Genomic DNA, 27,534 nt, shown 5'->3' with positions numbered 1-27,534 from the left:
CATGAGAACATGTGTTTGTCAGTGCTCTCTGTGTGCTCTGGGCTCTAATGAATGTTTAATGTTGAGTGGAATTCATTCTTAAGTAGCACAAGGACAGACGAGTCTTACGTAGATTTGGTCGTTGCCAAAACGTTTCTGCATCTCGTAGAGAAGGCTGCTGTCAGTCAGCTCACTGAGGGACGCCAGATCGTCATTGGGTGCCGGAGGCATCAGTTTCACCTGAAGAAAATACACTTAGTTTAATGCAAACTCTCACAGTGTTCTCAGAAAGGATGAAAGGGCTGAAAAGATAACTTGAGGATTTACAATGGCCATGGGTCTCAAATGCTTAATTTTGGAACTATCTATTCTTAAAATGGTGTGAATAGACAACAGAGAGGATGGATAATGTTTGAAATGTATTTATTTGTGACTGTTTTATTTGAAATTTGAAAAGAAAAACATAATGTGACACATGCAACGTCATGATGTCAAATTTCAGAATTTTGTAAACAACATGCAAGTAAACCCTGTGTTTCATATAACTATGTACAAGTCTGTATGCTTTATTTGTTTATATTTTTCTTCTCCTTGAGGACAAATAAACTGTCTTTATGGAACTTTCTTTCTTCTGTCTTGCGTAAACCCCTCTGGACTTTTTGGGATTTTCTGTGTACTTACTGTCTTACTCAGATTTTTGCAGCATGTAACATGACAAGGTACCTGCTCCAGTTTGCTGGCTCCAGAGCCAAAGGGGCTATCTAGGCCATTATCCTGAGAGGGTTGTCGCCTCAGTGCTCCAGCTGCCTCTCTGAACATGGCACATTTCTCCAGCAGACTGTCCCGCTTAGCGATTGGGATACCCAGGGGGTTCCTGTATAGGGTGGCATAGAAGATGGTTAGGCAATAAGGTGAACTAGAGCAAAAGAGAAAAAAAAAGGTTTATAATATGTGACAATTTTTGTGATTTTGAAAAATGTGAACCCACAAGTTCTTGACAGGGGTGTTGAGGTCATGTGAACCACTATCATAGCGCTGGTCAGTGGAGGGCAGAGGAGCAGAGGGGTCCTTCAGCCTCTGTTGCCAGCTCTCTTCTGCATTCAGCAGCATATCTGCTATGGGCTCTGACACTGCAATATCTAATGACATGATATAAAATATGAGATAAATTATTTGGGAATCTGAAATTCACAGAGGCATGTTTAATTCGATAGAGATACAAATTTTAAAATGTCAGATTTGTACGATCTAGTTCTATCATCTAAAGATACTGAGAGTGTAATGATGTTGTTCAAAAGACTGTAAGGGTCACACCACTCCACAGGTACACCTTTTTGTTCTCTTCCCAAGCTTAAACCTCCTTTAAAATTTGTGCGAATGAGTGGTCACTGGTGGAGAATACACTCTGTGGATCAATGCAACCGTGCTTCAGATGAAGGAGTTAAGATCGGTTTTTTGTAATGAGGTCTAAGAGGGCACGAGGGATTGGAATGGCTTGAAGCTGTCTTTTTATTTCTGTGTAGGCACTCATCTCTTGTTCTGACTTTCTTTCGTCATTTGGAGGGGTGTGGGGCTCTGGACTCTGAGTCTCAGTCTCTAAGGGCTTGTCTCACTTCTTTTCTAAGACTGCATGCTAGAAGGGGTATCGACTAAGACCCAAGTGAGGCAGTCAGAGTAGTGATTACACGATGGGAGTAAGTGGTAAGAGGCAGAAATGACATTTTATCCCACAATTTAGCGGTTAGGAGGTAAATCCAAAGTCCACATACAAAAAACATATCATCACTACGACACAACGAACTATTAAGATTTCTAAACACTCTCACAGGATAGTATCCCAGTGGTTCTTTGCTCTTCAACAGCATTAGGAACATTGATCTGGATCATTAGCTAGTAATGGCTTCAACTCTAAAATGACAGGTTTTTTAATGTAAGGCCTCAATCTCACAGGCCCAAAGGCCGGTTAGTCATCTCCTGACAAAAATTCTTATTCCCCAACCAGTTGGCAAGTGGTTGCTAGTAGTGGCTGACTCTCACTGGGTGAAATCGGAAATATGGGTCCTGCATCCAACACCTCATTGTGATTGCTTGGTAACATGCTTGCATGGAAACATTCACTATTTATTCTTCGAAATAGTGGGAGGGAAACCAGAAATGGAGAAAATCCATCTTCAAAATAAAAGTTGAACCTCACAGCTATAACCAACACATTTATAAAAGTACAACTTTTACTTTGAAGGTGAATGTTGTCCGTTTCCAGTTTGCACCCCACTTTTCACACGGAAAGCCAACATCTTCCATGCGCACTACTGGCGACTGAGTCAAACCACTGTTCGATGGTTGCCAACAGGCCTGTTTGACTGAGGCCTACGCACTGACAGCGAGCTGTTTATTCAGCACGGTTAGATTTGGATTCCAGGACACAACTTCAAGAGCAAACGTCAAAACTGGGTGGCTGTAGCTCAGGTGGCAGAGCAGGTCAGCCACTAATCAGAAGGTTGGTGGTTCGATCCCAGGCTGCATCCTGGCTGCATGCCAAATATCCTTGGGCAAGATACTAACCCCGTGTTTGCCTACTGGTGGTGGTCAGAGGGCCCGGTGGCGCCAGTGTCCGGCAGCCTCACCTCACCTCACCAGGGCAGCTGTGGCTACAATGTAGCTTGCCATCGCCAGTGTGTGAATGTGTGTGTGAATGGGTGAATGACTGAATGTAGTGTAAAGCGCTTTGGGGTCCTATGGACTAGAAAAGCGCTATACAAATGCAGGCCATTTACCATTTACCATTCCTTCGTAGGAAAGATCAGATGTAACATGACAACAAAATTCATCAGATTTTGGTGAGCTAGACGACCATAGCAAATGAGTCGCATTGTTTTCAAGCTCATCATTAAACCACTGCGTGACGCCTCTTCCCCTGTGGATGGAGAATTGTCACCCAGGAAATGTTCACTTCTATAGTAGTGAACCAAATGTGCTCAACGGTTAATTGTCTCTGTTGATTCTATTATTACTGCAGCATGCTAACACCCAATTATTCTTTTAGTGCTGAAAAGACAAAAAACAAACAAACAAAACATGCTTTTGGTAATAATATGCTACCTCTATGCCCATTAGCAAATGATTTCCACCGGTGGTATATAATTACTGCTACCAACCAAATTTAATCAGGACAAAAATGTGTTTGTGTTTAGCACAGGGTGTTATTGTTTTCTTTTTGTGCATGCCTCTTTGTTTTATATCATCACAGTGACTGTTAATGCTTTTGAATGGGCTGAGTTGAATAAGACAAAATTTATGCCCCTACTTCTTTTCGCATCATTACCTCCCACTCTCTCAAATGTGTTTGCCCATTCCCGCTGCCACGTCTGTGTGTGTTTCTAGGCACACGTGTATATTTGTGTGAAATACGTTACCGTAGGGCTTGTCTTGGTTGCAGTTGAGCAGAGTCGGGTTCGCGCCATGCCTTAGGAGCTGGCTAACAATGCTTGTCTGTAAGAGATGGGACAAACACAACCATTTTCCATTAAAACCTACAAAAACATGTCATTGCAGGTCTGTACATCCTCCTGTACAAGGGAGATGAGGCGGTTATACCTACATTTATAGTTACCGTGAAGAGAAGAGTGGGTATGCAAAAATGTAGTACGGTTTACCGAGACAAACCGTACTAGCAACTCGCAGATGTTACACACGGCATATGTCACACATCACAAGTCTACACAAGTGTTGCCTCTGACCGAAGAGCTCCTTTAATAATGAGCCCATCTCCCATTACATGTCACAGTGAAAGAACCCCATAGCTGTCTACTATCATTTCTGCACAGAGCGACTGTCTCTTTCACCACCCGTCTTTGCTCACAAAGTGTGATGCACAGCTTGATATGGATAAAGTATTTTGGATTAGTATACAGCAGGTATTTTTAGTGGGACTCAAATTACTGGAAAGAAGGATTTTCACTACAACGTGGGAGAGATGCAATGAGTTTAAGGACAGCTCCATTTAACTCTAACATAACAAGCGCTGTTAAAAGAGAGCACTTTACATTTTTATGCAGCAATAACTGTAATAATGTTCTAACTAAAGGTTACCATCCAGCAAAACTACCAATAAACAGAAAGTGTCCTTCAGTGAGAACAAAATATTTAAATGTTCCAATTCCAAAAAATCTTGGGATGCTGTGTAAAATACAAATAAAAACTGAATGATTTATAAGACTCATAAACCCACAGATAGATAATAGAGGCTTAGAATAATATCAAATGTTTAAAGTGAGAAAATGTAAAGCCTTTAAATGAGCTTTGGCCCAGAGAAGACATCAGTGTTTCTGAATCACGCTCACATTTGGTTTCTTCTTCGCAATGATAGGGCTTTAACCTGCATTTGTGGATAGCACTTTGAACAGTGTTCACAGACTGTTCCTGAAGCCCTGAGATTACCATTACAGAATCGTGCCTGTTTTTAATGCTGTGCAGTCTGAGGGGCTGAAGATCACGGGCATCCAATACTGATTTACAGCCTTGTTCCTTGCACCCAGAGCTTTCTCCAAATCCTCTAAATCCTCTGATGATATTATGTACTGTAGATTATGAGATATTCATGAGACAATTATGAGTCTCTACAATTTTACATTGAGGAACATTACTCTGAAATTGTTCCACAATTTGAAGACACATTTTTTATTGATCTGTGAATGTCTTCCCATTTTGCTCTTCTGTACATTTTGCACAGTGTTGAAACTTTTAGACCTCTACTTTGTAAAGAAAAGAAAAGAAATCAATAACAAGGCCCTCCATAGATTTTACACATCAAGGTTAGTTTTGTGAGCTTATAAATGCAGTTGTGTTTTGTTTCCTGCAGGGCCAGAGGAGGTTTCCAAGTCTGGGGATTGTCCTGGGAACAACAATGTGAAAAGAGTCTGACAAATGACACAATCAAATTGCGATTTACCAAAGGTCAGGATATCTTGGTCTCTGGAGTGCTGATGTTTATCATTTTATTCAATACTACTGCCCAACTTCATGCATCTCCAATACCAAATGTACCAACATACTTTTCTGTAAGTCACAGTTCACATTTCAGATTCTTTGAAGTACTGCATAGCAACAAGGCATCATCAAAGTACATGGGGGAGTGACTCAGCACATTCTGTAGACTTGCTCTGACCCATGTCAACAGCTGTTCAGCAATCAGTTTACAGCGTCTCTACTGTACACAAATGCCGTCAGCGACACTCGCGCTCTATAAATACTGACAGCTCGTCAGCAGCACCACGAGATCTGAACTCCTGAGTGGGTCAAAGATTAAAGGAGCACTACGAAATGGCTATCGGTACACGGCGGTTCAGCAGGGACAAGGCAAACTCAGTGGTGATGTAGATTCCCACAGACAGAGTAGTTTTGGGGAAAAGCCCACATGTCCCTTTAATATTTGTCACACAATGCAAAACCTGACATTAACATTAAAGTCCTTCAGAAAAATGAACCTGTTATATAAAATCATGATGCTGCTATATTTCCACAGCCTTCACGTGTAACTTCATTATAAAACTGAATAAATTAATCCAAATCCCTGCAGCGCCGCATTTTAATACCCTGTCACTTAGTTGCAAAATCCAACACAAAAGTATTTAAAAATGTCTCCCTCGAGAGAACACAAGTTGAAAAGCCCTGAGTCAAATCAGGGAAGCCAAGAGCCAGGGTCTAACTTATCACAAGACCGAGAGAGGTAAGCTTAATTAGCTACAGTAATAAGGTCATACATCTTCTTAAAGGGTCAGTCTAGTGTGAATACCACACTCCACATGGGGTTTTTAGGTCTAATGCACCGGTCGGTGTTACAGTTTCCAGCGAGTCTTTACAAAGAAATCGTCTGCTTGGGACTCGTGTCAGAAGAACTTCTTACTAGCAGAACTAACGATTTACTTAGCTGGATACTTGCACACATTTGCAGCCATAAAGTCTCGTCCCAGCCACACTAACCAGTATAAGAAGAAGACACCAGAAGGTAAATGTTAAGCAGGCTCTGGGAGTAGTTTGTATGCAGGAAAGAAAGCACTGGCACCAGTAAAGAGCTGATGGCTAAGGATATTACGCACTGCGAGGGAAACCTAATCGATTTTCCAATCCTCCACACTGACACTCTTAAGTCAAATATACTTACATATTACATAGAACACTTACAAACACACACAGCATGGCTTTTGTAAAAACAAAGACATGGAAGAAGGTTAAAATTCAATTTAAAAAGAGAATTATGTGGAGTTATACATTTAAGCTTACTGAATAGCTATAATCTGATCATGAAGCAACTACAGAGAGGAATTCAGTAAGAGGGGAGAGAGAAAACTAAATCAGAAGATCCCTGTGAATGAAACTGGGAAAGGCTAAAAGGCACAGAGATAAAGAAAAATATTTTTAAAACACACAGGAAAAAAACATAGCGTGAGAACAGATAAACCAAAGACAGAACGACTCAACACACCAAATGAATAAAATCTCTTTGTCAGCAGCCAAGCACACAGCCCAGAATGTAATTAAATAACTAGTTGGGTCAGCAAGATCTGAATGTGATCAGTCTCCTCTCTTCAAAGCTGGAACCCTCCCAAACCAGCAGATCCTATTCCCTTCCTGTTCCACCATCTCATCTGGAAATCAATCTCCTCTCTTCTGAGAGAAGCCATTAAACTGCTAATCTAGAGTGCTGTATGCATTTGTTGTAACAAATTCATACACAGAGTCCTCCTGTGTGCCTGTTTCTGATCGACTGAACGAAGAAGAACAGCTTATCAGAGTGTGTATAAGGTAACGGGAGGCGCGCTTCTTTCTGGAATAATCTATCACAAATTTTTCTCATCTTTTCATTACTGAGTTTAACTTAGGGGACTATTTAATCAACGTCCATAACATGCTGGCTTTCTGTGCAGCTGTGGGTTACCTGTCCATATTTAGCAGCCAGGTGGAGAGGGGTCCAAAAGTTGTTGTCAGCAGGATGAGGATCTGCACCGCTCTGCAGTAGCACAGACACCACTTCTCTGTAACCACTCGCACATGCAATGTGGAGCTTCAGAGAGAGAGAGAGCAGCAAAGAGAAATTGTAAGTTTAAGTGCAACAGAAAGCTTTTACATCCTAACACATGTGTGCTTTTACATACCAGAGTAATTCCTTCTTCATTGGGCTGATTGAGGCTTCCCCCTGAGGCTACAAGCTGTCTAACATCAGAGAGCATGGTGCTGGGTCGCTGAATCTTCATGGCATGCATGGATGACACATCCACACCTAAAAAAAACACCACCATAACTGAGAAACTTGTGTTACAGTAAGTCTTTAGTTGGCATGCTTAAAGGAATAGTTCCAAATAATCTGACTCATTATCTTGCAAAGAATTGAACGGGAATGTTGATAAAACTCATATTTCAGTGGATAACGCTGGAACCAGGAAATGGTTAACTCAGCATTGCATGAAGGTTGAAGCAGCTAACGCAACAAAGGGGAAAAGCCTACATCTCACTGACAAATGCACTGTAAGCTAGTTTCCCAGACATGCCTTGCCCTAGACTAAGAGAAATATTCAATAAAGCTCTTGGCTGACAAAGGGTTTGAGTCTACAGCTAAGCTTGTCTGGAAAGAGCCATTACTTGTTTTACTTATTCTGTGCAAAAATGTTAACATAAAAGAAACAGTTTTGATGTAGTTTGACCCCAGACAATTTTTGACCTTTTAACTGCAGCAATAAATCAAAGCCAGATACATATTCTTTTAAACTTACTAGACTAAACTGCTTAAAACAAAGTGGTTTACTGACTTTTGCAGTCTAAAGGAATGAGCTACTTGGTTGTAGCTCATTCCTACACTCCTGCAGAGCTAAACTGTTTACGGGACTAAATCTGAGATTCACGCGTTGTTTTATATTAGCAGTTGTGAACGACATCATATAAGGAGAGAGCTGGCCCTGCGCTCAACAATGAAAATTAAAATACCGACACTTGCTCCACCCTGTGACCTCTGTAACAGGGCCATCAAAGACAAACAGAGGTTTACAAGCGCATCTATCCCAAACAATGAAGATCTATGTATCTTTTCATAATTAAATACACACTGCACACCTTACTTTGGTTGCTGTAATAATGTAGATTGATTGTCAGTCAATCTATATTTCAGTGCGATAAGCTTGAGGGCACTAAATAATAGGACTTTTCCAAACAGCCGTGATTAAATCAGGTAATCAATAGTACTGTGTTTCCAAACAAATTAGAGCCTCTGGGTGTGGAGGCCTTTAAGACATACTGATAGTAAAAAAAATCCACAGCTTGCCAGAAACTGTGGGAATCCAGTGGTGGATTAAACCGTCAGTGACTTAACGAGAACAGTGAGAATGAGCTAGACGATTTTTAAAGAAACCGATGGCATGGCGGAGTACAAAAAATATCCTGATGCAGACACACACGGAAAGTCTGTCGTTCTCCTATAACCACGCAAACTTGATGGGGTGAGAGCGCATGCAGCCAGGTTGCTATAGCAACAGAGGCTGAGCGAGGCTGTGTGAGAAAAAGTATGTTTTATGGTGGCAAAACCAAATGCGATTGGGCGGTGTGGTGTGGTGGATGGGTGGTGGCAGGTTGGGTTGATGGGGGAGGGTCAGAGGTGCTGCAGGTTGGCGCGGTGGGGGGGGGATCACCACAGGGGCTGACAGACAGAAGCAGACTCAAAAGACTCAGAGGCTGGATGTGCGCCCATGTGCAGGGTGGTCTGAGCTCGATGAGTTCGCCGTCTCCACTCACAAGCTTGCATTTGTCATGTTATTCAGCGCAGCCTCATGTGTGGCAGATGGGTGAGGGAAAACCCTCAATCATTGTCATCATCTGTTTCTATCCAGCTTTGTCAGCATGATTCCCGTTCTTCATTCTCTGCATGTCTCTCGATATTTTTTTCTATATATTTTCTTCTCCTTCTGCCCTCATGCGTCTCTGCCTATACCGCTTTCCTCTCCCTGCGCCTCTGTCTCTTTAATTTCCTACTTTGCTGTTAACCTTCACCTTTTTTAAGAGACTAGTGCCCCATTCACGATATACCACAATTATGCCTGTGGGTGTGCCTCACCTTCATGCACAAGTACACACACAGAGCAACTCATGTTTAGCTGCAGGTATAACATAACATCCAAATACGTCCCAAGCAAGACAAATGTAGTCATTAGGATTTTTTTTTCTCTTTGAAAAAAGGGTGTGACATAACAGAAGTGAGCCATTGGATTTGTTTGGGAAGAGTTAACACACATTAAATACCAACTTTACCGTTTTCCTCCAAGTGTTTTCGGAGGATGTAGCTGGTCTCCGTCCCCTCAATGGCGTAGTCCAGAGGAATGTTTCCATTGATGTCCTGAAGCAAAACATTCACTCCAGCCTTCCAAACGCAGGACAGAAAAAAGACAAGAAAAATAATTTACGAGCAAACTCTGTTTAAGCATGTACCCTGAGCCATTCATCAGACTTGAAGAGATGATAAATTGGGAGTAATTATCTTGGCTTCCCAGAGGGATATACCTGAGCAGCGCCATGGAGATGCTAACAGACAATACACTGAATTAAAGCCATTATTAAATCACTGCCTGGGGGGGCAGTAAAAAGTGGGTGCATTGGTTAACACTGCCTGGGATCACACAGGTCAGTGTGTGTGTGTGACAAGATTAATATGTGTTCATTCAACAGGGATGCTGTCAGAGCATAAGATAACACAAGAGGCCTCCCTCTGGAACCTTTAATGATTGCCTGATGACAGTCGTCAACAATCAGTGTTCACTCTATGGTTTATTGTTTCTCTTGAAAGGAAATTCCCCACCAAAAATGCACCTCTTAACCTGTAAACCACAAAGGTGTGCAAGCTGAGCAATATGTACTCTAGTTACAGTGACGCTGACAGGGCCTTCCCGCTGTCTTCTTTTCTTTTTTTTTTTAGTAATTGCCAGTTGTCAGCATCCAACCATAAAATGCTTCCTGCTGTTTGACTAAAACATAAAAAAGCAAGTCAATGTAGCTCTCAGAGAAGGACGAGATCTGACAATAGGGATGAGAGACTAACTGACGGTCCTTGTTTAATATTTATAGTTAATAGATTTCTAACGACCTGTTTGGAGTGTGGCAAAGAGATTTATGGTCTAGTCCTCAGGCAGGCAGCGATGGAGGGGCTGGGGAAAGAAAAGAAAACTGAAAATGCAAAGAGGGAGCAAGCTGACTGAACTGCACGAAAGCTGTTAACCTTAGTGCTCTGAAAACCAATCAGCAAAATCATGAGAAAAAACAAACCTCGAAATAAACTTTATCTGTCCAGTTGTCTTACAAATAACAGACGTATTTTATTAAAAGAAATAAATAAAATGAAAAGGGAACATTTCTGATTCAGGGACACTGAATTCAGTTTTGACTGATCTGAAATGTGTTCCAGTGAGATCCACAGCTTCATTGTGCATCCATCTGTGCTGTCCAGTGGGAGCTCTTTTTGCTCACTTATGAGGGTGAGCTGGGGGTTAACAAAGAGAATTAATTAACATTAACTATCAGCTGGTGCTTCATGACTATTCATGAAAAAAAAAAAAAGCCTTATCACAATGTGAAACACAGCTTGAGAAGAGCAAGATATGAGATGATGACGAGTAAGTCAGAGTGGGAGTGCGCATTAAGGGGGCACAATTATCCCCCCTCTGCCAAACCCACACAGCAACTACACAAACACACACTCCACCCTCACTCCCTCAAACACTTATGGTGCTTTGCACCCAGTGGTAATCTGCAAAACGTCCTAATAAACCTGAAAGGAGTTCTCATGGTGCCTCTCTTAGCATGCATGTGAGTATTACACAGTGGGAGGAGAAGTGTGCTAATCCACACGTTTACCATCAAGATTCAGTAGCGGTAAATAGATGTGCAGCAGAATGAAGTTATTACCTGACAGACAGATACATTATGTCCTCTCTAAACATCCACACCTATACACCTCTACAAAAAGCATCCAGAAAAAACATTTAAACATATAGAATAAGAGAATAGAACAGCCCTTTACTGTCACTGTACATGTACAACAAAATTGTGGAAATATGTTGCTGCCCATTCTGAGAAGGTTAAAACTGCACAAGCAGGACATAATCCTGCACCTGATACTGTTATAAGACAGGGCTTTTCATCCGAGAGTGAAACAATCACAAGAAGGAAATCAGCAGAGAAACTCATTGTATGAATGTAAAAATGCTGGTTTAGCTGTACAAGTTCTAACAATAACAACCAACTGTCATTTAGGAACAAAAAAAGGTATTATGGCACACAGACCTCAGCCAACAGACACAGATTATGAAGCAGGAGCACTAGGCACCACCAATCCAGTGACAAAATCACACATGATAATTGCTGACAGATATAAATGGGTTTGTGTTGTCTGGCAGTCAAGCGTAGTGCAAAGGGGTTATAAAGTTGAGTTGTGAGCCCCACACAAGCCAGCACCATTATGATGGATCCACCAAAGACATCCCAGAGATGGAAATCTGTTAATGCCAAACTCCCTGTGGTTCATAATGGCAGTTGTTAAACACAGTGACTGCTAAAAATCAATAACAACTAGTAAATGTGTGTTGAAAGCTGTCCCTGGGGTAGTTACTGCTGAGCTGGACACCTTCGGTGTGAAAAGCTAACCAGCACTGACAGCTCGCATACGATGAGGCATCAGTCCAACGTATGTCTGACAGACCAGTAAGCTTCTGTCTTAATCAATACAGCTGTCTACAGCTGTTCTTCTGACAATTTATGTAGCCTAGACAAAAAAAATGCTACTTTTACTGAAATCGATTGTAGTCGGATCATAGCCATAGCCCCAACCACAGCTCAGAACAGCAGTGCAATCTGCTCTGTACACATAGAATCATTTAGATCTTCAACCTACTCTTCTGTTCCAATTTTGCTTGCTTTTACAAAAAGAGCAGATGTTGCAGGAAAATAAGGAGTCATGATTTCATAAAGATTTTAAGTAATGTGCAGCACAGAAAATCTTTTCATTCTACTGAAAAACAAAAATGAATATAAAAAAAAAAAATTGTCAAAAGTATAGGTTGAATGAAAAAGCGAGGGGGATGAAAATCTACCCGATGAATGCAAATATGAATGTCCCAAAATAAAGAGTACGTAATACATTTCCTGCTAATATTACGAGCAGTTTTCTGGGACCTAGCTTATAATGCACTAAACGACTAAGCAACAGTTGCCTGATGAACCACTGTGATGTTTGGGGGTTGCACTGCATTATTAGCAGAGAGGCAGAGAGAGTGATTTCAACTGATGTCAAGTGAAGTTCAGTGCAGCCAGAGGCTTGCTGTTAAACGTCTGACTTCAAAGGACTCGGAGTTCACAAGTTCTAAATTCATTATTTACAAGCATGGAAAGTGGGTTAATTCAACGTTAATTCAGCAGTAAGACAGGAAATTACATTTTGCAAGAGAAACTGCTTCCAGTCGATCACGTGATTCCATTCCTCTCCTAGCACAAGACTGAAAGCTACACAGCAAAATCTCCAGTGTTAAATTAACACTGGAGATTTTGCTGTGTAGCATTTCACAGAAAATGAGAAAATAAAAGGAAAAAAAAACAGAAGTGGTTTTGTTTCAAAAGGTAGAAACTTTGACAGGAACCAAAACAGAGCCTCCAGACTAAAGACAAGAGGAACAATCTGACTTTCACAGAAATTCCAACATTTCCAGTGACACTGGGGGTGTGTTAGTGTATGTTGCATGTCTGTGAAGGCACCAATCGTGCTTTCACAGATGCTGCCATCTCGACGACACCTGTGTCAGGACAGGCCTGTCTAAATGTATACCAGTCACATGGCTTCATAGTTAAAGAGCTTGGGTTCTAAAAGGACCTGCCTGCAGTCAACTCCTGTTACTTGCTGAAAACATTTGGTTGGGATGGAACAAAAAGTGCAAAAAAGAAGCCTCTAAACTGCTGAGCAACTGAAATATGAATTTTAGCCTCTGTCCTATTTACAATTAAACAAAGGGTTTTAAAGATCTGCAAATATTTGAATCTTTATTCCCATTTTATACATTTTGGGAAATATAGCTGTAGCATTTTCCACTCTGAACTGCGAGTTAATCCTACTAGGGTGTCAATAACAAACATTTACCAGAACTGGAGTGTCAATGGTTTCTGGAAGGGGTTTGGAAATGGGCTGGGAATGACAGAGCTTAGAAATGGCTCGCTCTCCTGCTGTTTGGAGGGAGGAGATAAGAGAATTAACATTACTGCCAATCCGGATGCAGAAAAGGAATTCACTCATATTTCTAATCATTCCCCCCATCCCTCTACTTTTCCACATGACAAGCTTGGTAACATCTCTGTCAGCAAAAAAAGCACTCTGTTGCTCTGAGAAGGAACTGGAAATCAAGGACAGGGAAACAGAGGACAAAAGGAGGGAAATAGCAAAAGAGATGATGGAGTGGAGACAATAGATTAGTATATACTAGCAACATTATTCCTTCTTGTGCCAATCAAAGATAAGGGTGCCAGTCGAGCTCCTCGAGTGAGGCCATTGTTAAATAAAGCCGTTACATTCACAGGGAAGAGCTTGCAATTAGAGCTCTGACGAGGGAACAGCCTGACAACAGAGCAGAAAGACTGGAAATTGGCAAGAGTCTGCGGTGAAGGAGTTGGGTGTCAAAATGAATAAACAGAAGAAAAGGGATATTGGATCTCTATCGGAAATACTGTTGGACTAAAGCTATTTTTGCCATGGTAGACTGAAAGAGCTTGGGTTCTCCTTTCAGAAATTATACTCCCTTGCTGTTCATAGCAGAAAAAAGAAACTCGAGCGTTTGTCTTACTATGAAGTGAAAAATTCACCCCAAGGAAATTTGCACCATTTTGAAAACTCAAATGTTGGAAAGTGTTTTCTTCCTTTCACCCAAATGTTGTCACGAGCATGCGCAGGGACACACTCACAGAAAGCACAAGCAAAGCCAAATACAGTACTGTGCAAAAGTCTTGAGCTAGCCCTCATTTCTTCTTTGGGTTCCAGTGGTCCTGAGCATTTCTCCAGGTTTTCTGAAGGTCTTTCAAGGTTTTTCTTTGGACATTGGCTGCTTTTTCACTCAATTTCAGCCCAATCCTTGTACCATTTTCAGAGGAATGTTTTTTTTCTGGCTTATTACACCACTTAACACTACTAAGCATAAAAAGCAACCTAACTCATGTGTCTACACATAACAGACAGCTTACCAAAGAACTCATTTTAAATATTATTATTATTATATACTTTATTACTAGAAACCTGTTGCAAAAACAACATCGTTTATTCCTGTTTCTTTAACTGAATCTACAAAAAATGTCAAATATAACAAAATTTGAAGAGCATAAAATAGTATTTTTTAACCAGTGATAAATTAAAAAAATCAGAGGACAAGTTGAGGACAAAATAGGTTGCAGGTCTAAAAACCAGTCTGCAGCAGATGAACAGTGTCTGAATGCACTTAAGAATTCCAGAAAAGACCTGACAAAGAAATTTACAAGAACAAAATACACATAACACCAAATAATAATGCTCAAGCTAAAATCACACAAAGTCAATGTTTGTTTAATTTACTGTGATCCCTTGTGTCTTAATATTTCAATAAATTTCTGCACCCATTTTCCGAGCAAAATATAAAGAAATGAGGGACGGCTCAAGTCTTTACTGTACTTTGTGTTGGTAAGCTGTAAAAATGTCTGAACTTCTCATAGTTTTTAATTTCTAACAAATGTTCTTCCTTTTTCTTCCCTCTTCCCCTGTTCTCTTCCAACAGAGCAGAGTTATGCGTCAATATGGCCCAATTTATGAGGAACTAGTTCTTTCCTGATAGCGAACGGGAAAAGTACAGAATCAATCTCTGTCTCTCTCTCTTTCTCTCCCATGGCATTGCCCATCATGAAAGCCCCCGAAAACACAAGTCACTGCATTAAAGTGCATTTGAGATACATACAGGACACCCTCCCTAAGCAAACTAGGCACCCCACATGCTTGTAGGGATATTAAATGCACGCAAATACACAAACACTATTAATTATCTGTATTCTTTTTTCCTGGGAAATACTTCAAACGTATACATTCCTCCCAGGAAAATCTCTTCCCTTTCCCACAGACAGGAAACACCAATCACTCAGGACCCAATCAGCAGAACCAGAATCCACTGGATTCTACACAGTTCTACACCACATGCAACCCTCTCTGCGTCTAATCAACACCAGCGCAGCAAACTCAGCCCACTCAGTGACTGGGCTTCATGTGCATGCCCTCCCTTACAGCTGGCACTGCTCTCATTATGGACCTAATCAGTACAACCAGGGCTCTTGTCAAGACATTCTCCACAGAATAGTCTCTCTTTGATATGATGCAAATGCCGAATTCCAAATATCCTAATTTTCGGAGATTCAACTGGATTTGTGAAAGAATAAAAAGCTCTGTTTCAGATCCTCAGCCACACAAAACCCCTCATCAATGGAAGATGCTCCACTTGGACAGAAAATTCTTGATGACTAATGTGAGCCAGTAGTTCAAAGCTACTTCTAAATGAAGCGTGAGTACCAACCAGGTCCAACACACTAATCTAATTTGTAGCTGACACACTTGGAATTGCAAAGATCAACCAGAAAATTACAACTACAGCCAAAACGTGTGTCCTTGAATGTCTCTGTATGTTTTCTTTTTTCCTTCCAATATACTGCATGGTCATGTTTTAATGTGTGTTTCTCACCACCAGCAGCAGCAGCACCATATCAGCATGGTCACACACACAGGCTACATGTAGGGCTGTCCACAGGTCTTCGTCCTGCAGGTTGACGCTCAAGCCTCGTTCAATCAGAAGTTCTGCTGCAAAGACATTGTCATGGCGGGCACACTGCAGAATGCAAAAAGAAGGAAATTACAGTACAGGGAGTGCAGAATTATTAGGCAAATGAGTATTTTGTCCACATCATCCTCTTCATGCATGTTGTCTTACTCCAAGCTGTATAGGCTCGAAAGCCTACTACCAATTAAGCATATTAGGTGATGTGCATCTCTGTAATGAGAAGGGGTGTGGTCTAATGACATCAACACCCTATATCAGGTGTGCATAATTATTAGGCAACGTCCTTTCCTTTGGCAAAATGGGTTGACAGGCTCAGAAAACTCAAAAATAGTGAGATATCTTGCAGAGGGATGCAGCAGTCTCAAAATTGCAAAGCTTCTGAAGCGTGATCATCAAACAATCAAGCGTTTCATTCAAAATAGTCAACAGGGTCGCAAGAAGCGTGTGGAAAAACCAAGGCGCAAAATAACTGCCCATGAACTGAGAAAAGTCAAGCGTGCAGCTGCCAAGATGCCACCAGTTTGGCCATATTTCAGAGCTGCAACATCACTGGAGTGCCCAAAAGCACAAGGTGTGCAATACTCAGAGACATGGCCAAGGTAAGAAAGGCTGAAAGACGACCACCACTGAACAAGACACACAAGCTGAAACGTCAAGACTGGGCCAAGAAATATCTCAAGACTGGTTTTTCTAAGGTTTTATGGACTGATGAAATGAGAGTGAGTCTTGATGGGCCAGATGGATGGGCCCGTGGCTGGATTGGTAAAGGGCAGAGAGCTCCAGTCCGACTCAGACGCCAGCAAGGTGGAGGTGGAGTACTGGTTTGGGCTGGTATCATCAAAGATGAGCTTGTGGGGCCTTTTCAGGTTGAGGATGGAGTCAAGCTCAACTCCCAGTCCTACTGCCAGTTTCTGGAAGACACCTTCTTCAAGCAGTGGTACAGGAAGAAGTCTGCATCCTTCAAGAAAAACATGATTTTCATGCAGGACAATGCTCCATCACACGCGTCCAAGTACTCCACAGCGTGGCTGGCAAGAAAGGGTATAAAAGAAGAAAAACTAATGACATGGCCTCCTTGTTCACCTGATCTGAACCCCATTGAGAACCTGTGGTCCATCATCAAATGTGAGATTTACAAGGAGGGAAAACAGTCCACCTCTCTGAACAGTGTCTGGGAGGCTGTGGTTGCTGCTGCACGCAATGTTGATGGTGAACAGATCAAAACACTGACAGAATCCATGGATGGCAGGCTTTTGAGTGTCCTTGCAAAGAAAGGTGGCTATATTGGTCGCTGATTTGTTTTTGTTTTGTTTTTGAATGTCAGAAATGTGTATTTGTGAATGTGGAGATGTTATATTGGTGTCACTGGTAAAAATCAATAATTGAAATGGGTATATATTTGTTTTTTGTTAAGTTGCCTAATAATTATGCACAGTAATAGTCACCTGCACACACAGATATCCCCCTAAAATAGCTAAAACTAAAAACAAACTAAAAACTACTTCCAAAAACATTCAGCTTTGATATTAATGAGTTTTTTGGTTCATTGAGAACATGGTTGTTGTTCAATAATAACATTATTCCTCAAAAATACAACTTGCCTAATAATTCTGCACTCCCTGTATTGTTAGATTTATTGGAACCACAGGAGTGGTTCAGTGCACATACACTAATAAGTTGTAAATATGGAAAAATGTCCAGCAGTAGTAAATAAAATTTTGCCACTGTCACGGAGGAATGTAATACATTTTTGCAAAAATAAAGGCATGGACAACGGTTATAAGTATAAACATGTTACATTTATATGAGTGACAATATCATTCTGTGAGGACACATAACAATGTCCTGATTTTTTAAATCTGTGCATTAGAAATGCAGGAATTCCAGGGAAGATGAATGTGAGTGTAAAAAATGCCACTTCCTGTTAGGGACATATCTTACCAAGTGTAGCAAGGATCCCCCAGAGGAAATGGGAGTGTTGGGGTCAACACCTTCTTTCAGGAGGCGCAACACTGCAACACACCAAACATCCATATGTTAGCACCTGCTGTTTGCGAGGACAGGCAGCGTGCTTAAGGCAAGCACAGTAGACACATACGCAAACACAGGCATCACTATCAAAACCGATGTGTGTCGAGTGAGTGTCCTCTGACTGTCCTTGTTACGTCAGTGCGGATCAGTGTTAAGTTGTGCGTGCATGTTTGGTAACCCCTGTTTTCTGACCTGCTGCTGGGGCAACAGCGAGCCACGCAACCCAATAACACACTGACACAGATCGACTAAAGGAAACATAAACCATTACAAACAAGCTGACACAGTCAGACATAAACAGATAAGCAGACATGGTTAACACAGATAAGCAGGGTCCTAAGATTTTGCTATAAATTTGATGTGTTTTTAAAGAAATAAATGTGAACGTAGCAGCACACAGTGACAGAGCGAGAGCGACAGGACACTGGGGTGTGCGACAGATGAATAGAGACTGATAGTCAAACAAGAAAGGCAGGTGGAGCGCTGTAGTTTGGACACATGTGAATTCAGTGACACTGACAGCACTAGACGGCTGCTGACTGAACCGAGGAAGACCTTATACCAACACTGTCACACAATCCCACCACATATGCCACATACACAAACGCATACAGTCTGTTGCATTAGCACATACATGAACATCCACACAGAGCCATGGCAAAATATTACACTTTAAAGTTTTTGCTAAAATCTAAAGGAAAGGATCTGTTAAACATTACTGTCTTAAAATTTACTAGCATTGCAAATGGATTCACCTGCGATAAATATGTGTATTTTATAAACACAGATAACTGTTTGAAGTGTGCATCGTGCATTTACACACCATCCACAACTACAGTATATGTTAACGAACTAAAACACCACATCAGAAATCAGGGAACAATTAACAATGAGCTGGTTGGCAATAAAAATTCAGAATTATCTTCAGATATTAAGCAAAGTAAAATAAAATCTCAATAATTTAAACATTTATCAATCTAACGTAATATGATGTATGGTTTGGACATGGCAGACCTGAAAACAAGATTAGAAATGAGTATATGAGAGTGACAACTTAGGCTGAGCAGTTTGAAGACAAAGTTAAAGGCTGAGATCATTTGGGACACATACAGAGCAGGGATAGTGGATATATTGAGAAAAGCATTTTGCCCATGGAGTCGTCAGAAAGGAGGAAAAGACGACTGCAGGAAAGGTTGATGGATGTAACGCAGGAGGACATGCAGGGGGTTGGTGTGCAGAGGGTTCATGTGTTGGTATAAGAAAGGGGAAAGGGTGAGATGGAAGAAGAGGATATTCACTAATCACTTGGTTGGCCTATCATTGTAGAGGCACATGCACACATATCAAGCAAGCCAGACATTATACAAAGAATGTTTTTCCATTCTTCTCATGGCTGCAGTGCTTAATAGCATTTAAGTGGTGGATGAGTAATAAACAGACCAGTGCTGGATCCAATCAGCATAATTATCTCCTCAAGTCTCCATATGCTGTGGAGACACAAGACTGTAAAACATCAATTAAAGTACATCTAAAGCTGAATTAGTTACGGGGGAATTGATAATGTTCCTGCTTTCTTGTCTATTAAACAATATATCACAACTCATCAGTGAACTCAGAAGGGCAGTTTTTAAGAATGTAAAGCATCTTGTGATTCACAAATGGTAAAAGTTGGTATATTGAAGGTTGGTATATTTTCCTGGTTAGGATAAACTCGGGTTTTAAAATGACCCAACTGATGGAGTTAGTTAGTAAGGAGCTTTCATTCAACCTGCCTGGATTTTATGGCCCACAGCTGCAGACAGGTCAAGGGTCAAGTGGTTCATAATGTCATCAAGTAGCAAATGGGGAAAAAATGTTTGTCTGACAATATGGCCATCGGGAATCAATAGTACTGTTGCACGCGTGCCAGCTATGCTAAATATCACTAATATTGAAGGCTTTCATTTAAAAATGCTTTGTGTGTCTTATGATCCCAAACATATTTTGTATTATACCTTTATGTAGCTTAGATTAAGATAACAGTTATTATTTATTATTGTAATTTGCACTGCTTTCTTACAATGTCAGTCTTACTTTCGCTGTTTTTTTTTAACTAACTTCATTTGTACATTTTTTTTGCTTTTGATCATTGCTGTATTTATCTCCATAGCATAAGGCTCTTACCAGGTGCCTTTGGCACTTTAACTTAACTGATGTTTATTGCAGACTGTACTATTTTTATACTTTATACTTTATAATGCTGCTGTAACACAACAATTTCCCTTGTAGGATCAATAAAGTATCTATCTATCTATCTATGAACACTGAAACAAGTTTTGCTTCCTGTAGGCAATATTCCTGTCAAGTCAAACTAGGGGCATCCAATTATCCCTGTCTAACGTACGTCAAATAATGGAAGACAATAGCAAACAAAATCCCAAGACTTTGTTCTCAGCATAAACATGGTATAATCCAAAGTTCAGATAAAGTTTATACAGAACTTCAGAAGCCTGATTTAGACAGCTCAGGTAGGTGTCACCCAAAGTTTGAGTCTTTTTAGTGCAACATTCCCTCTTTGTGTCACTAAGTCTTTACAATAACTAAGTGCAGAAACAGTAGGCAGGGGAAAGTCAAATTTAATACCATGAGCTTCCAAAAAAACCTGAATGTATTGAATTTTATCCCCTGTTTGTTCCTATGGAATCATCTTTACAAAGGATCTGTCAAAGTCCTGCATACACAGAAGTAACGATTAACACAAGCAAAGTTTATTGAAGAAAGATGAAACAGTGTGAATCCATAGTTTAAATCATGGCTTGACAGACTAAATTAGTTCTTGATAACTCTATAATCCCAATAAGGTAATGGGATTTCAACTACAAAAGGAGAAAGCCATTTGTCAAGTCAATAGCAAAAGGGATGCATGACACTGTTTGTCTTAAAGCTACTAACGACGAGCTGTTTTACATTATGAGGTGATGCCACATTATCACGTAACTAAAATGCAAAAGGAACCCTGGAGTTGTGGCAGCTATATATTTATCTCACAGCACAGCCACAACATTAACTGTCTTTATATATTTATTAATTTTTATATGTGAGTCGGTGTATGTAAGTGTGCCACCCTTCAATCAGGCAGTGAAATGAAGAGTGCGCAAAAACTAAAGTCAACTATCTTTTCTGGACAACCACAAAACAGCTGTTCAAGACGTATGTGCAGTTTCCATGGCAACCACATAGGACCTGATAGAAAAAGAGTAAGCACGACGGAGAGAGAAGAGAAAGATGAGAGAGAAATCTAAATTAGCTACAGATTGACAGGTGGACATGAATAGAGCATTATGACCTTGATAACTACTCAGATTCTTAAAAGCCAAACCTGTGACATCTTATTGGCCTTCTTCTTCTTCCATGGAAAAAATACTTCACAGTTACATCCCTACAGTAAGATATTATAAATACAGCTACATCCAATACATAAAACTGTACATGAAGTTAATCAGTAACTCTCCTGAAAATCCATGCTTTCATTTAGATATTAACTCATGCTTGTGTTCAGCACCTTCAGGACCTTTTGCCTACACAGTATATTGCAAAGTATGTGCAGTTCACTGTTAAAAAAGCAGTTCTCCACTCTGGAAAATTAGATTTACATATTGTTGAACTGGAACTGCTTGAAATAGATACAATGCCTCACGCTGACTGTTGTGCAGATACAGTGCAAGGTTGGATGTACTTTTCTCATGGCTCTCTTTTCAATTCTGTGGCTCTTCTTTCTCTTGCTGTACCCTGACATTCTATGAATCTGATCAAATCTCTGTAATGTGCGCTCCATAATGTGCCACTTACATCAGCATTGCCAATTTTCTTTGTATGGCAACCAGACACATTCTTCTCATGTAAACTATCATTCCTTGGCAGCCCTATATGAGATTACGTTCAAATCCCTTACTCTTATAAATGCGTCTGTCTCTTGGGTCCTTATCACAGAGTCATGATCACAAACGGGGGGCCGTCTCACCTCACTGCCCCATGTTTTTGAAATGAGTTTTTCATTCCTCCTTTGTTTCATTCATGATGGAAAAACACAAGTGTAGAGTTTTCAAATAGATAATGAGTCTTGTAAGAGGGAACAGGGAACCACTGCCTACTTATCCCCAGAAAAGGCCATGTAATGGAATTCAGCTTCTGTAACCATGTAATAAATGCCACCAAAGGGGGGCAATGCACGCTCACAGTATTTGAAGTATTTAATAGACAAAACCCCTCCATAAATGTTGACTTGCAACTTTGTTTAAGTTGCGTCCTCCAGTGAAAGAAACACATTACTCTAAAAGACAACTCTCAGACAAATGGTGCTGGTGCATATTTTATCTCGCTTTCTTTTTTCTACAATGAAGCACTGGAATTCTCCTCGTAAAATCATGCCTGCAAAAAGAAAAAAAAGAAAAACTGAAATTGCTTATTTGTGACAGGAAAGGGAAAGTGGGACCGCAAATTGAATGTGAATGCATTTTAATCCGGTTTTACAGCCGGCCATTTTAGGGGAAACTGTCATTATGTGTACTTCTCTTCCTTTGTGTAATTTTAATTAAAATACTCAAACGTAGAAAAAAAACATCTAAATTAAATTCCATCTTCAAACCGAGCACAACTGTAAGAAATGACTTCATAACATTCACATCCTTTGCTCATTTTACCTGTCTGGACACTCATGACTCATCAAATGAAGTATACATTTAATATTAGAAGGTCGGAGAAGTATGAATTCCAGTGTAAAGTTTCATTGCAATATGACAAAAGTTGTCATTAAAGCACATTTATGAAGGATGGCAAAAAAAGGGCTTCTTTTTCTATCAGCTCTGTGGGCCTAGGCCTTGTTCTGTCAAAAACATGACAGATGTCTGACACCCTTTTAATCCCAGTGTGGTGCACTGAGGGAGATATCAAGTGATGTTCCCTACCATCCCTAACATATTTACTTATTTTTCTTCCCCTTTGGTTAAGTTTCACCACCTAGGGGAGAGTATATATAGATGGAAGGCTAACAGAACAGAGCTAAGTGTCTGAAACTTCCCATAAGACTACACTACACATCACAGTGACTTCAACTGTGGTCCAGCACATCCGCCACACAGTATCTAATGATAACAGATGGATATAGTTATGATTATGGATATAACAGAGAATTCCTTTGAGTTAAAATGTATTTCGTGGGCAGTGTCAAGTGGATTCCTTAAACTTTGTATTGAAGCTTTTGCTTCACTGATATAAACACATGGTGTTTAGTACTTTAGGTGTGATATGTTTCTAAGGAGTGCTCCAAAACACTCCACATGACTGGAAGCTTTTATTACCTCCACTTTCCCGACTTCCTCACTGTGGAGAAGTGATTGCACTATGAGTCCCTGTGCTGTGCCTGCAGGATGGATCTATACACATTGATCAATAATGAAAGATGGCCATTCAGACACACTTCACACAGTAATTACACTTCCATATAGTGCACACTGAACAGACACGCAGCACAGGCACAGGGGAAACACGCTCGCCCACTGGTGCAGAGACCGATCCAAATAACAATATTTCTGACTTGAGTTGGAGTCCCCACTGAGGGGACTGTGAATGCATACGGTTGCATAATACAGGTAATCTTTACTGCCAGCAGGAGAAAAGTAGGTTTGACCCGAGGTCTGCGGCAGCTAAAAAGGCCAGGATACAAGAGACACTAAAGGATCATGAGGCTATGAATGTCTTAAATGACAAGCCATTAAACAGTACTGGTCTAAAGAATGGATGTTCTAAAGCAGGGCTGCAGGCTTCACACATACACATGCATGCAAAACAACAATAATCATTAGAAAACAGCAAATTGTTCTAACACAACAAAGTACTGGTGATTTTCTGTGTAAGATCTGATATATGAATGGGGTGCACAGTGCAAAACTGGAGCTCATGAGATTTCGGTTTTTAAAGAAAGTGCTTCAAAGAAAGATGCGGATACAGTCCACAGGTGTCTTAAGATGAGTTTTGGAATTGTACCAATCAAAAAGAGGTACCAAAAACCTCTCAAGATTTGATAACCAAAGTTGGAGAAACCAGCACAAAATGTCATTAAATAGCATTTTTGGAGAGTTAAGACATGGTAAATATTAATAGTAGGTTCCATGGTTACGAGAGCAACAGCTTCACATTCTGATGATTGGTTTAAAAAAAAAGAAGCAGTTTCACCAAATGTCAAAACACAAGCGAGCCAGATGTTTGCATATGACAGATAAACCCGTGAACGAAGATGACGTGCAGTATTCTCAGATCTACAGCTAGAGCTGTGTGTCCGTGCTATATCTAACCTTAACCCTGCGATATCCTTCGTAATCCAAAAGCATCTTTGCTGCTGTTATTTAGCTTCATCCATTTTCCAATGTTCCCTTTTCTCAGTGTGTTTGCCCTTCCCTCTTCTCTCTCCCTCATCTTACTTCCTGTACAAGACGAATGATAAGAAAAACAAAATCCTTTTGTGACTGCGTGTGTGTAGACTGTGTGTGCATCTCTTATTATCTGGCTGTCGTGTCAGCAGACAAAGTTTCAGCACCTCGTGCCTCGATTTTTTTAATTTTATTTTTTAGTTAAGGCTGAGTCTTATTTGTTAATCTCTCTTTTTGTGTCTTTTTCAGTCACAGCTTCTTAAAGAGCCACCTAAACATCTTTAATTATTTTTCAATAATCATCACCGTCTGAAGCAGACGGCGCTGACAAATTAAGTTGAGATATTTAAATGTATTCAAGATAACAGACATTTTAAAGATACAAGTGTATCTTTAACAAGTATATCACTTGAGCTTACTCTAGAAGGGATCCATGAAATGATAGCTTAATCGTAATGCTGAAAGCATAACATAATTAAAATATTGGCTCTTTTTGGAAGTCATACAGTATATGATCTACTGCTTAAATAGTGACTGTGTTTAAACCCCAACAACAGCTTTTTGGAAATCAGCCAGGCATGATACACATAGCCATAGTTCCAGTATAGAGAATGAAACTGATGTGCGGCACACAGAGTTCATAGCTATTGCTAATTTCTAACCCTAAGTTTAAGTTTGCCAGTGCCAAATATGTTCCCACATTACTCTGGGACAGTCCTGGCCAGAAGCAAATCCTATCTCTCTTTACAAAAAAGGCTAACACGAGCAGAGATAGTGAGAAAAACGTATCACTTCGAGCACCAGCACCACTGAAGAATACTAAAGAAGAGGCATTGTCAGGATATACAGTACTGAGTGCTGATGGATCCAACTTCCAAGTGTAAACTCTAAGTGGTTTGGACAGATCCTTACGCAGAGGCACTGACCCAAAAGAACCAGACAAGCTAGCATAAAAAGAACAGCTGATGAATCTTTAAGGCAGTATTTTTCTTCAAAGATAAAGATATGAAGTGTTCCCTTATCTACAGACGCCTCTGCATGAATCTACTATTTTGTTTCATTTGGAGCCAGTTCTTGTTTTGAGCACCAAATGGTCACAAAGCCCTCACATAGCAAGACAAACGGCGTCCTGGTACCACTTGAGCATCATGGTGGGGCTTAGGTGATTAGGCAGAGGAGTATGCGATCCATGCCAAGCCAGTGAACCCTGTTTTCAGGTTGGCTTTAGCAGTGGCACACCAGCTGCTCCCACATACCCCAGCTGAATCTTACTGGCAGCCAGGGAGCAGAGATTAACACAGTGACCTGCAAAGTCTGCCGGAAGGACTGACGGAGATATGCTCAGACAGATGTGTCGGTGACTGGCAAGTGACTGTCATAGACAAAAAGAAAAATGGTAAGGTTGGACAAAAAGATGTGCCTTTTGGAGTAAAATGTGAATACCCTTTAAATTTCAAGAGGCTTGTTTTGTGACAGAATGATGTCAGCATCAGAAGTTAGTGTGTTTTTATTGTCTGAGGAAAGCTTGCAGACTCCTTTTTCTCTGGCTGGTAACAGATAAATAAACACACACACAGACAGGAACAAAGAAACATTCTCAGACACAGAAACCGACACAGGAGGGCAGACAACGGCGCTTTTCGCCGACATCAGTAAAATCACAGTCATTCTGAAGCCACAAGAAAGTCTGTGAAGGTTCTCAGTCATCCAGGTCATCGTAGTCAAAGGAGCTTGCAAAGAAAAGCGTCTGGACTTCTTTAAGTTGCTTGAAGACGTTTCACCTCTCATCCGAGAAGCTTCTTCAGTTCTAAGGTCAAATGGTGGAGAGTCCCAGATATAAACCTAGTGGGAGTGACCCCCCACAGAGGGACAAAAGGACCCCCTGATGATCCTCTAATCGCCTGAGCCAAGGTGGGAAACTGGGCGTGGGTCCCAATCAGCCGGAGTTTCGGGTGTGTTCATTGTGAAGAACACAAGAAAGTGTTTTTAACCATTTTTAAATGCTTTAATGGACTATTAACTATCAGCCAATCAAACAGCCGTATCACATGTTCTTTCTTTATCTGTTGAAGAACATTCTTATGTCATCTAGCTCTCTGTCAGTGTCACTGAACAGCATATGTAGGTGGGATTGTTTTCAACACTTTGCTCTCAAAATCAGGTATTGCCATCTCTGCTACCCTCTTGTCACCCTCGTGTTAACCAGAAGCAGACACGCCCACTCGCAGAAAAATCCGAACACACACCTTCTTTGTCGTTATGATGAATGATGGCATCCTGTATAATATCGGCAGGCCTGAAGCGAACGTGGTGCTTCTTGCGGTGCGTGGGCAGGGCTCGAACCTTGACTCCACCTTGCTGGCGCTGAAGGCTCTTTTCTCTCTCATAGTACGCCCTTATTTGTTCACAGCGCATCCTCCTGACCAGCCTTTGGCGCTGGCCAATGGGAAGAGACTCCAGCAGACACTGGTCTATCTCCATGTTCTGGCGAAAGACGTTACATAGCTGGAAGCAACCTAGAGACAAAGAGAGAAAGCCAGAAACAGCAAAATAACATTAGTAATGTTTTATCTCAAAAAAATTATGTTGCGTCATTTGTCTTTTTTTTTACATAAGATTTGTTTTTATTCAAGTTTTGAATGCAAGCTGTCCATGCTTCAGTGAGGAGGACAACCTGGTGAATGAGTGAAAACACTATCCCGCTAAACATGTCCTATTGGTGCTGGTGTGGGCCCACTGTGGAGGGCCCCAGACACCCCACACAAAAGTGCCCACATGGGCCCCACATTGGTAAGTCTGCCATGATAGTTTACACAGTAAATAAGAAAATGCTCTCTGATTAAAAACAGAAACAAATTTACCTAAAGATGCAGCCGTACATGTCATTTACTTTAAGTCTTGTTCCTGACAAGCAGAGATTTGCGTGGATACCCAGATTTATTATTAGGGCTGTGGTCTCAGGCTCGACTTGTTGATTTTTTTGGATGATATGCAAACGAGCCTTGGTCAGAAAATAGCCGGTGTTACTCAGATAAGGAGACAACACTTTATCAAAAGCAGTCGAGGATTTATCACCCACACGGCTTCACAGCTTTGTACTTGGCCAGCTCGATATAGACTGCTAGGTCAAACGTATGCAATGTTTACATTTGTTCAGCTTTAGCAAAGAGTGTACGCTGACTCAATCATATCATGTCAAAGAAGCACTCTGTGTGGGTGCGTTTTCGGCCAAAATGTCAAGTATAAACCTTTTCACAGTTCAT

The 27,534-nt window shown here is 40.8% G+C and overlaps 1 protein-coding gene across 6 annotated transcripts in view; it reads right to left on the bottom strand.

Moving 5' to 3' along the window:
• Positions 1–27,534, bottom strand: part of myo16 (myosin XVI) — a 112,777-nt gene that overhangs the window by 59,407 nt on the left and 25,836 nt on the right. For all 6 annotated transcript variants that reach the window (XR_014271841.1, XM_082508470.1, XM_082508471.1 and 3 more), the window contains 10 exons: positions 26,518–26,787; positions 17,778–17,848; positions 15,741–15,884; positions 9,271–9,379; positions 7,131–7,255; positions 6,914–7,039; positions 3,393–3,468; positions 968–1,118; positions 703–853; positions 109–219 (listed from right to left, as the gene is read on the bottom strand). Coding sequence is in view for 5 of the 6 variants with exons in the window: in XM_082508469.1 (XP_082364595.1) it covers positions 109–219; positions 703–853; positions 968–1,118; positions 3,393–3,468; positions 6,914–7,039; positions 7,131–7,255; positions 9,271–9,379; positions 15,741–15,884; positions 17,778–17,848; positions 26,518–26,787 (1,334 nt within the window). In the remaining variant the exon portion in view is untranslated. The remainder of the gene's footprint in view (positions 1–108; positions 220–702; positions 854–967; positions 1,119–3,392; positions 3,469–6,913; positions 7,040–7,130; positions 7,256–9,270; positions 9,380–15,740; positions 15,885–17,777; positions 17,849–26,517; positions 26,788–27,534) is intronic.

Source organism: Aulonocara stuartgranti (assembly GCF_965226115.1).
Source record: "Aulonocara stuartgranti genome assembly, chromosome: 16".
Taxonomy (NCBI): domain Eukaryota; kingdom Metazoa; phylum Chordata; class Actinopteri; order Cichliformes; family Cichlidae; genus Aulonocara; species Aulonocara stuartgranti.
The sequence above is the reverse complement of the archived record's forward strand: the minus strand, read 5'-3'. Positions and strand labels throughout refer to the sequence as shown.